This window comes from Rhinoderma darwinii, chromosome 2 (genome assembly GCF_050947455.1).
Source record: "Rhinoderma darwinii isolate aRhiDar2 chromosome 2, aRhiDar2.hap1, whole genome shotgun sequence".
Classification (NCBI taxonomy): domain Eukaryota; kingdom Metazoa; phylum Chordata; class Amphibia; order Anura; family Rhinodermatidae; genus Rhinoderma; species Rhinoderma darwinii.
In genome coordinates this window covers 5119322-5131585 of record NC_134688.1, presented here as the reverse complement: position 1 = coordinate 5131585, position 12264 = coordinate 5119322, and the positions used below count along the sequence as shown (strand labels likewise).

The following is a 12264-nucleotide window of genomic DNA, read 5'->3' as shown; positions in this document are numbered from 1 at the left end:
GACTTAAATACTGATCCACCTACTTCCAGGTGTGTGTTCTTCACTTGGGTAGAAGATGTGAAGGGGTTTTTCTTCACCATGAATGATTTTACGATCACCCACCACTGTTGCATTCCATGGATGTCCAGGCCTTTTGGAGTTCACGAGATCACCATTGCGCTCTTTTTTCTTTTTCAAGAATCTACCAAACTGTTGATTTGGCTGCTCCTGACATTTGTGCTCCTCTCTGTTGGCTTTCTTCATTTTTTTCAACCTAATGATGGTCGGTTTCACTTGCATTGAGAGCTTCTCCTACCTCATGTTGTGGGTTCACAGCAACAGCTTCCAAATGAAAATGCCGCACCTGGAATCAACTCCAGACCTTTTACCTGCTTAATTATGATGGATTAACAAGGAAATAGTCCATGCAGCCCATTTAATAGCTTTTGAGATAATTGTTCAATTACCATTGGTCCCTTGAAAAAGAGGCAGCTCCATATTAAAGAGTTGTAATTCCTAAACCCTTCCCCAAATTAGGATGTGAATAACCCCAAATTAAAGCTGAGTGTCTGCACTTTAAGACCATATTGATTATATAACTGTTTATTGAATATGTTTTGGTAAACGGCTAAAAATTCCAAAACTTGTGTCACTGGCCAAAAAATTCTGTACCTAACTGTATGAGTCATGGAGGGGGATGGATGTGTGACATCATGGTAGAGTCAGGATGTGTTAGATCATGGTAAAGGTTGTGTGAGGTCATAGTGAATGTAGGATGTGTAAGGTCTGTGATAAAAGATGTGAGATCATGGTATAGGCAGGATATTTGAGGTCATAGTGGAGGTAGGATGTGTGAGGTGATTGTAGAGGTAATATGGTTGAAGTCTTAGTGGAGGTAGGATGTGTGAGGTCATGATGGAGATAGGATGTGTAAGTCATTGTGGAGCAAATATGTGCTAGATTATGGTGGATACAGGAAGTGTGAGATCATGGTGGAGGTAGGATGGTCAAGGTCCTGGTGGAGATAGAATTTGTAAGGTCATGGTGGAGGTAGGAGGATATGTGAGCTCATGGTGTAGGATTTGTGAGTTATGATGGATGCAGGATGTGTGAGATCATGGTGGATGCAAGATGTGTCAGATCATGGTAGAGGTAGGATGTGTGAGGTCACTGTGGTGGTAGGATATGTGAGATCATGATGAATGTAGAATGTGTGAGGTCATGGTGTAGGTAGAATGTGTGAGGTCAATGGTTGTGGTAGGATATGTTAGATCATGGTGAAGGTAGAATGTGTGAGGTTATTGTGGAGGTAAGATGGTTGAGGTCCTGGTGGATGTGGTATGTGTGAGGTCTTAATGAACGTAGGATGTGTAGAAACATGGTAAAGGCAGAGTTTGTAAAATCATGGTGCAGGTAGAATGTTTGAGGTCATAGTTCAGGTAGGATGTATGAGGTCATGGTGAAGGTATGAGGTGTGAGATCATGGTAGAGGCAGTACGCTTAAGTTCATGGTGGAGGTAGGACACGTGAGGTCATGGTGAGGGTAGAACATATGAGATTATAGCAGAGGTAGGAGGTTTGAAGTCATGGTGGAGGTTTGATGTGTTGAGTCATTGTGGAGGTAAGATGGTTGAGGTTTTGGTGGAGGAAGAATGTGTGAGGTAATGTTGGTGGTAGGATGTGTGAGTTCATGTCAGAGTAAGGATGTGTGGGGCGATGGTGGAGGTAAAATGGTGAAGCTTATGGTGGAAATAGAATGTGTGAGATCAAGGTGTAGGTAGGATGTGTAAGGTCATGGAGGAGGAAAGATGTATGAGGTAAGATGGTGGAGGTCATGGTGGAGATAGCACATATGAGGTCAAGATGGAGGTAGAATGTGTGAGATCATGGTAATGGTAGGATATATGAGGTCATTGTGGAGATAAGTTGGTTGAGGTCATGGCGGAAGTAGGACACGTGAATTCAAGATGGAACTAGGATGTGTGAGATCATGGTGATGGTAGGATGTATTAGGTTATGGTCGAGGTAAGAAGGTTGAGGTCATGGTGGCGGTAGGATGTATGAGGTCATGTTGACCCTAGGATGTATGAGGTCATTGTGGAGGTAAGATGGTTGAAGTCATGGTGGAGGTAGGATGTATGAGGCCATTGTGGAGGTAAGATGCTTGAGGCCATGGTGGAGGTAGGATGTACAAGGTCAATGTGGAGGTAAGATGGTTGAGGCCATGGTGGAGGTAGGATGTACAAGGTCAATGTGGAGGTAAGATGGTTGAGGTCATGATTGAGGTAGGATGTATGAGGTCATTGTGGAGGTAAGATGCTTGAGGCCATGGTGGAGGTAGGATGTACAAGGTCAATGTGGAGGTAAGAGGGTTGAGGCCATGGTGGCGGTAGGATATATGAGGTTAATGTGGAGGTAAGATGGTTGAGGTTATGGTGGAGGTAGGATGTATGAGTTCATTGTGGAGGTAAGATGGTTGAGGTCATGGTGGAGGTAGGATATACGAGGTTAATGTGGAGGTAAGATGGTTGAGGTTATGGTGGAGGTAGGATGCATGAGTTCATTGTGGAGGTAAGATGGTTGAGGTCATGGTGGAGGTAGGATATACGAGGTTAATGTGGAGGTAAGATGGTTGAGGTTATGGTGGAGGTAGGATGTATGAGTTCATTGTGGAGGTAAGATGGTTGAGGTCATGGTGGAGGTAGGATATACGAGGTTAATGTGGAGGTAAGATGGTTGAGGTTATGGTGGAGGTAGGATGTATGAGTTCATTGTGGAGGTAAGATGGTTGAGGTCATGGTGGAGGTAGGATGTATGAGGTCATTGTGGATGTAAGATGGTTGAGGCCATGGTGGAGGTAGGATGTGTGAGGTCTTGGACAAGGTAAGATTTGTGAGATCATGGTGGAGGCAGGATGGTTAATATCATGGTGGAGGTAGGAGGATTTTTATCTTACCTAGTCTATTATATCTGACGCTTATCAGTGGATGATTGTTTGCCAAATATCCTCTCAATTAACATGACAGGGGTAACACACATCATCCTTTTTCAGCGCCGCTCCCCAACAGCCGTCCACTGGCTCCCCGTTTACAGCCACCTTCCAAGCCAAGTCTCCATAACAACTTGCCCTATCTGATGACACCACACTAGGTGGCAGATTTAAAGGCAGATTCTGCATGGAATCAATAAGTTACATTCCTTATCACTTGCTTGTTATTCAGACTTTTTGACCCTGCTCCTGATCTAAGCGTTGTCTCTGGATTACACCATTGTATTGTCGCCTGGTACTTGTAGTCCGACTTCCTTGTTATTTCCCTCCCGGTTTGTCTCCTGTTTACATCTGAGTCTTCTCCTCTTACTTTTTGCATTATTGTCCACCCTCACAGTATGGACCCCTGGCTTTGTTGAGGTTTTGCTCCTGCACCTGCTCCAGATGTTCTTGCAGCTTTCCTGCCACCAATCGTTGACTTCTCTGGGTACCGCGTCCAAGGAATCTAGGCTCTTGCCCCTATCTGCATTATTTTACATCTCTTTAGAACCCAGACAGGGATAAAAGATATCATCTATCACGTTGGAGGGACCTGTTGACTATGACGCTCTCTACTCCTCAGTCAGCCAGTCCAGAATGAAAAAAGTGGAATTTTACCACTACGAAACAATGATTGGGGTGGTTTTTCTGTCCTTTGTAGAGCATTTTCTAGAAGTTTGTGAACCCTTTCCTGGACACTATCATTTACATTAAAATAATTTCTGCGCCATTACAATTAGTTCATTAAAGTCAGAGCAGCTTTCCTAAACTTTCCATATGAATTTTCCATTCTGCCACATTCTTTGTTGTCCAGTAGGAGCAGGTGGGTGAGAGGGGCATCAGGACACCGTAAGGGAGAAAGCTTGTTCTCTAGGTTAGATTATCAATGCTTGATTGGTGGAAGTCCAAACCTAAGAACCCCTTGCAGATCATCAGAATGAATAGGCTGGTGGGTGGAAGCAGCAAATAAACCCACCACCAATGCTGAACATCCATGGGCATCTGTAACTAGTAGTACTTCATGGTGCCCTCTCTAATAACTTTTTGATGTCATCTTATTGGTGAAAGGAACCTGTGGACTATGTGAGCTGTAAATCACAGTGCCAGCTTCAGCGTTTGATACAGTGCACCAAATAGTGCCCGTCACAGTGCCTACCATACCAATGCCAGTCTTTACAGTGCATACAAGTTTCTATCCAATGCCAGCAACAGTGCCCACCAAACAATGTCAGCAAGAAATGTGCCCACAACAGTAGCAACTATAAATGCCTCCATAGGGTGGCAGCAAGAAATGATAGGACAACCCTATATCATCACACGCAGCATTACAGAGTAATATCTACTTCTCCCTCGCACTGACGGTCATTCTCTGGTGTCTTAGATGCAGCGTCATTACTATATAATTAGCAGCTGCCACCACGATGAGTCAGGGGTCTCCTCAAGGAGTTGGCATTCAGGGCATGACTGTGTATAAATAGGAGAAGGTGGCACGGGTAGAACACGGTAAGACACAATCAAGGAAAAAAGAAGAAGACGAAGAAGAAGACGACGAAGACGACGACACCTGGAGATGTTACCTGAGGGCTCATTACGGGTCTAGACCTGATGTCTGGTTCTTATATGAGACACATTACAGAATTATGACCCAAAGGCGTCACCACAGCGAGCTGGGTAAGAAATCCCAATGTATATACCGACGTATCTCAGTATTTATTTCAAGAACAAACTTCTGACGTTTAACCAGTTCAGGACCAGGCACCGTTAACCATTTTTCGAATGCGCCAGTTCAACGGCTATAACTTTTTTATTCCTTGGTCTAGTGATTTCGACCATGTTTTTTTTTACTCAATGCAGGATTCCTTTCTTATTATTTTTATACACGTAATTTTTGCTTTTTGGGCATTTGTATGCTTATAATTTAAAAAAAAAATGCTTTTTACATTTTCGCTATTTTTTTCTGGTAATAATATAGGGTTGTCCTAAAGGAGACTTACTTGTGAGCGTCCTTGTCTACTGTCAATTTTGATATATTACACGTCTATTTTAGGGTAATTGGGTCAGGGCCGGCGTTACGACAATGATTGGCAAGGGGAGCATTTTTGCTAAGAGTATTTTATGTGTCATTTTTGTTTACTGGGTTTTTTTTTCCTTTTTTTATTATTCTGGCTTTTTCCTCAAAAGACAGAAAATACCTTTACATTATTATTATTATTATTATTATTATAATTTTTAATACTAGACTTTTCCACTGTAACTGGTGCTGCACAGCAGGGAAAATCAGTCCTCTTATAGTGACTCCGGTCAATGATAGGACTGTGCTGTGTTTAGTAAGAGCCAGCATCAGTCTCCTACTACCGGCACGATCATGTGACCAGTCACCTGTACCCCGGGACCAATAGCAGAAGCGTCCTCTATTCAGCGCTTTATATGTTAGTAGAGAGAAGACAGAAGTGGTGAAAAACCCTTCTGTCCCCTCCCCGTGGTCTGAGTACTACTGGGCAAGTGACATTCTGCTGCCCAATCACTGGGGTAGCAAGCTAATACCCTGTGTCGTATGTATATATATATATATACCAGCAAATTAATATTTACACGTGACACTTACAGATATAGCAGAGCTTAAAATTGAAAATTAGAACAACTGATGTGTCTTATCTGTATTGTAACATGGGACTTCTACATTACCTGTACTCAGAGAGTTATCACTGTGTTATCTGTGGTGTTACATAGGACTGCAGGTAACATCTACTACATTATCTGTACTCAGAGAGTTATCACTGTGTTATCTGTGGTGTTACATAGGACTGCAGGTAACACTACTACATTATCTGTAATCAGAGAGTTATCACTGTGTTATCTGTGGTGTTACATAGGACTGCAGGTAACATCTACTACATTATCTGTACTCAGAGAGTTATCACAGTGTTATCTATGGTGTTACATAGGACTGCAGGTAACATCTACTACATTATCTGTACTCAGAGAGTTATCACTGTGTTATCTGTGGTGTTACATAGGACTGCGGGTAATATCTACTACATTATCTGTACTCAGCTAGTTATCACTGTGTTATCTGTGGTGTTACATAGGACTGCAGGTAACATCTACAGCATTATAAATAACCACAAGGAAAAAACTATGCAGACCCAAACGTGGCTCTGGTACATCCGTATGTTAAATGTTAGCCTTTTAGGAGAACCCCTTAATTAAGAATCCCCTATAAGAATCTAACAAGTTGCTTACAGCTACAGATGTGTCCAGCCTTTGCTTTAATTTGTTTAAGGACTTAAATTTCTCATGAAACCAATTCAATAAAATATTGTGTCATGCTAGAAAAACCTTCGACAAGCTGTAACTCACATTACAACCACTGGGTGGCCACACATAAAGACACACAGTATATGATGGACATCTAGTGACAAAATCATGATGGCTTTTAAAGCATTTACTCTGGTACCACACATGTCTGGTTGAGATAAGAGAAAAGATAAGGATTGACACATCAGCACAAACAGCTGGAACACAATTGATTATGTTTCTATATCTGAGGTCTTCAAGGTCAGTGACCCAAAACTAGAGCGCACAGAGAGTTCTGCTACATCTCATTTTTGCTTAATTCCTGCCAACCAGAAAGACAGGAGTGTGTGTTTGTGGTTTGGCTGGATCAGAGGTGATGGCTCTTGACAAGGGGTAGCAGAAACTTAGATGTGGACACTTGGGAGGACAAGATGTTGCTAAGTCGTGAGTGAATATCCAAATACAAAGGTGGCAAACATTCCAGATCATCAAAAATCCCAAGAAAATCCATGAATGAGAGTGAGGCAGAAATTTCCTATCCAATTTAATCTTGTTGTACCACTACTTAGTGCTCCACTTAATCTCTTCTACCCACCGTAGATCCATTGGTTCTCACCTATGGTCACCTTCCACATCAACCACCGACCTTCTCCCATAAAACTCCAAATTTCCACCATCAAACAGAAGACATGGACCATTATCCTTGCCTTATATAATACAAACTCTCAATCTTCTCAAAGACGTAACTCTATTACATATTCTATGCATCCAACCTACACCGAAGCAGAATAGTCCCCGATGGACTGATGTGTACTCTGCAGATGGTGAACAGGTCCTCACACAGCCCCCAACTCCTTTCCTTTTACGCCTCCCAGTTGCCAACCCATCTTTTATTTTCTTCCTACTCGCTTTGGTTTCTTTCTCTTATTTTTTTTGTTGTTGTCAAAACTAATTTTCTTTTGGTCGATGAACCGAGAAAGTAAAGGTTCTCTTCAGATGGGTCACTATATATCCCAGGTTCCTCACTTCCATCAGTATTCGTACACTACATGAGAAGAGACGACTATCTGAACAGGACTTCAACTCCTTTGGAACTAGTCTAAGACTTTGGTCAATGGAAAATCTCCAACATAATTTGTGGGCTACTGAAAATGATAGATCTAGTGATGCCCAACTGGTGGCACGGGGGGTCATATGTAGCCCTCAAGTGCCCGATGGGTGGCCCCCGGCCCAGGGGAACTCAAATTTATATTGGGCGAAAGATTCCTCAGGATTATGATCAGGTATAAGCTCTTCTGTACACTGAACCATCAAGAACATACTAACCCGTTCCTCCTGTTATTGGGCACTGTGGTATCTTACCCATCTCCTCACATTTGTGTCATGTACACTTTTTTTGATGCGTGTGTGGTTTTTGTTCTCTTTATATGTGCTTTGCCGAAAGTAAAACCAGATCTTGGTGAGGATGAGAGAGTTGCTGAGGTCACAAGCTTACAGATCCCCCTCAATCATGTGCCCTAAAGGTGGATTTTCCCTATAAATATCCAAAGTAGATGACCATTCAACATGATTTGTGGACGCATTGTCTTTTCTCGTCTTTTATTTATCTATATGAACTCTTGATGTTCTTCTTGATTTTTTTTTTTTCTTCCACCAGGAGCACATCAGAGATCTTCCGGACCAGAAAATGGTAAATTGTACTCAAACCGTTTACTTTGAACTCATTGGGTTTTCAGAAGTCCCACAACAATACAACCTGGTGCTTTCATTCGTCATGCTCATCGTCTACAGCACAGCCTTGGTAGCCAACGGCGCAGTCATCCTTCTGATATTAGTAAGCCACCAACTTCACCAACCCATGTACATCTTTATTGCCAACCTGGCCTTGTCCGACCTGCTCTTTGACACCATCACCTTGCCGAGGCTCATTGCCAAGTATTGGTTCAAAGCTGGTAGGATGTCTTTCTTCGAATGTTTCTTGCAGCTGTTTTTGGTCCATTGGTTGGGATGTCAGGATTCCTTCATTCTTATGCTTATGGCTGTTGATCGTTTCGTAGCCATCTGTAAACCATTGAGATATTCTTCCATAATCACTCATAGAGTCACCCTTGTGAGTTGTAGCATCAGCTGGCTCTTCGCGGTCATCAGCGTCTTGGTGGTGCCTTTGTTAATCGAACAACTTCCGTACTACGGAGAAGCCAAAGTCCTCAGCTGTTTCTGCTCCAGTTCTGCCCTCATGCGTTCGGCCCATGGAGACGTCACTAGCACGCGACAAATTCTTTTAATCGTTGCCCTAACCGTCCTCCTCATCCCATTGGCTATCATCCTATTGTCCTACAGCATCATAATCAAGACTTTCCACCGGTCCGGTTCTTCTGGTAACTGGCAGAAGGTTTTTTACACGTGTACCACACACTTGGTTGTTTTAAACCTCTACTACATCCCTCGGGTATTTGTCTACATTGCCAATTACGCGAAACTCATCTTACAACCTGATATTAATGTCCTTATTCTTTGTATTTACACCTATTTGCCGCATATAGCCAACCCCATCATCTACTGTCTCCGGACTGAGGAGATCAAAAACACTATCGGAAACCTTTTGAAGAGGAGGATTGGGTTCATGCTGTGAAGAGGATGTCCAGGGTTGATACCACTCCGGTTGTTGTACCCATTTTATTTTGGATGGCGATAATAATGTTTTTCGATATGTAGCGTATTGTATGAGTTTACGTAGAGAACTTACTTGTGCTATGATATTGTGATTATTCTTGAATATGAGAAGATCTGTGAACATTTACATTGCTGGTGTTTCGTCAATGGGGGAATTTTCTATTTCGAGAGATATTTCTCTAACTAATGATGGCTTAAATAAGGATCTGTATGAAAGAAGTCCAGCCTTCCATTCTCTTACATGGGGGAAATAACGCTTAATAATAGGACATTTGCCCGTTTATGAAATGCTAACAAAGCAATTCATGAGCTTTTTAATTTTGTATATTTGCCTGGTTACATTACATACAGTTTGGAGTCATTTTTTGACTATGAGAAACTCTAAAAAAAATTCCAGTAAAAGTTGAAGGCAGAATATTTTTGAAAACCTAAAAACTGTATAGAGACTGAGATTTTATTATTACTGAAGTTGTTTTGTGAAGACTAAGGAGATGTGTCATACATAGGACATAGAGAACCATATTTAGATGCATGGCGTTTTGGACTTCAATAGGACTGTTACACACCAGAAAGGTCCAGCACAACTTTTTTTTGTCCTTATTTTTGTCTTCTTGTGAATAAATTCTCATTGTTATCATCATTCATTGTCATCTCTTTGTAATGATAGATAGATAGATAGATAGATAGATAGATAGATAGATAGATAGATAGATAGATAGATAGATAGATAGATAGATAGATAGATAGATAGATAGATAGATAGATAGATAGATAGATAGATAGATAGATATGAGATAGATAGATAGATAGATAGATAGATAGATATGAGATAGATAGATAGATAGATAGATAGATAGATAGATAGATAGATAGATAGATAGATAGATAGATAGATAGATAGATAGATAGATAGATAGATAGATAGATAGATAGATAGATAGATAGATATGAGATAGATAGATAGATAGATAGATAGATAGATAGATAGATAGATAGATAGATAGATAGATAGATAGAGAGAGAGAGAGAGAGAGAGAGATAGATAGATAGATAGATAGATAGATAGATAGATAGATAGATAGATAGATAGATAGATAGATAGATAGATATGAGATAGATAGATAGATAGATAGATAGATAGATAGATAGATAGATAGATAGATAGATAGATAGATAGATAGATAGATAGATAGATAGATAGATATGAGATAGATAGATAGATAGATAGATAGATAGATAGATAGATAGATAGATAGATAGATAGATAGATAGATAGATAGATAGATATGAGATAGATAGATAGATAGATGATAGATAGATAGATAGATAGATAGATAGATAGATAGATAGATAGATAGATAGATAGATAGATAGATAGATAGATAGATAGATAGATATGAGATAGATAGATAGATAGATAGATAGATAGATAGATAGATAGATAGATAGATAGATAGATAGATAGATAGATAGATAGGAGATAGATAGATAGATAGATAGATAGATAGATAGATAGATAGATAGATAGATAGATAGATAGATAGATAGATAGATAGATAGATAGATAGATAGATAGATAGATAGATAGATATGAGATAGATAGATAGATAGATAGATAGATAGATAGATAGATAGATAGATAGATAGATAGATAGATAGATAGATAGATAGATAGATAGATAGATAGATAGATAGATATATAGATAGATAGCTAGATAGATAGATAGATAGATAGATAGATAGATAGATAGATAGATAGATATGAGATAGATAGATAGATAGATAGATAGATAGATAGATAGATAGATAGATAGATAGATAGATAGATATGAGATAGATAGATAGATAGATAGATAGATAGATATGAGATAGATAGATAGATAGATAGATAGATAGATAGATAGATAGATAGATAGATAGATAGATAGATAGATAGATATGAGATAGATAGATAGATAGATAGATAGATAGATAGATAGATAGATAGATAGATAGATAGATAGATAGATAGATAGATAGATAGATAGATAGATAGATAGATAGATATGAGATAGATAGATAGATAGATAGATAGATAGATAGATAGATAGATAGATAGATAGATAGATAGATAGATAGATAGATAGATAGATAGATAGATAGATAGATATGAGATAGATAGATAGATAGATAGATAGATAGATAGATAGATAGATAGATAGATAGATAGATAGATAGATAGATAGATAGATAGATAGATATGAGATAGATAGATAGATAGATAGATAGATAGATAGATAGATAGATAGATAGATAGATAGATAGATAGATAGATAGATAGATAGATAGATAGATAGATAGATAGATAGATAGGAGATAGATAGATAGATAGATAGATAGATAGATAGATAGATAGATAGATAGATAGATAGATAGATAGATAGATAGATAGATAGATAGATAGATAGATAGATAGATAGATAGATAGATAGATATGAGATAGATAGATAGATAGATAGATAGATAGATAGATAGATAGATAGATAGATAGATAGATAGATAGATAGATAGATAGATATGAGATAGATAGATAGATAGATAGATAGATAGATAGATAGATAGATAGATAGATAGATAGATAGATAGATAGATAGATAGATAGATAGATATGAGATGTGATAATGTGCCTGCCTATATCATATTCAGTTATGATGTTGGAAATACAGAAGTGAGAAAACAAATTGGATCCACTAGATCTCATTAGTGGTCCCCCATCATATTTGATAAGTTAAAACAACCCAGACACTTCATCTTGTTGCACGTTTCATTGTTTTGCGCATTGTCCTTCATCACAACAGACGATCACAGATGTTTTTTTTAAATACTAAAGTACACACACACTGGAGGCCCTGTTCACATCACGCTGTAGCCTTCCGTCGGAGGTCAACGTCCTGAGGATTAAGGCTAAAACCTTTCCCACTGTATAGGTATGCAGTCGGATACGTCACCCAAACCCTCCGGGCCGGGTGCTACCTGAAACGCTTTTGCCGTGGTAGTCCCTGATGCCACTGTCCATATATCAACAGACATGTCAGGAGCTACGATACCACAGTCTCTCGCCAAACCGTCGGAAGCGCTCTGGCCGGGGACTCAGGTCCTGGGGAAACCCTTGATGTCAGGAGCTTCCCCAGGGATAAAGCCCACGGGCAGAGTGCTTCCATGCTCTGCCCGGGGACTCCAGAATTGGGAAGCTTCTGACATCACTGTCCATATATGGTCAGTGATATTGGGAGCTCTCTCACGCATAC

General features: G+C 39.7%; 1 protein-coding gene across 1 annotated transcript; it reads left to right on the top strand.

Moving 5' to 3' along the window:
• The first annotated feature begins 7991 nt into the window (after window positions 1-7991).
• On the top strand, window positions 7992-8936 carry LOC142740362 (olfactory receptor 2AT4-like). Its single transcript, XM_075849913.1, has one exon. The coding sequence runs from the start codon at window positions 7992-7994 to the stop codon at window positions 8934-8936; it is 945 nt and encodes a 314-aa protein (XP_075706028.1).
• The last annotated feature ends 3328 nt before the right edge of the window (window positions 8937-12264 follow it).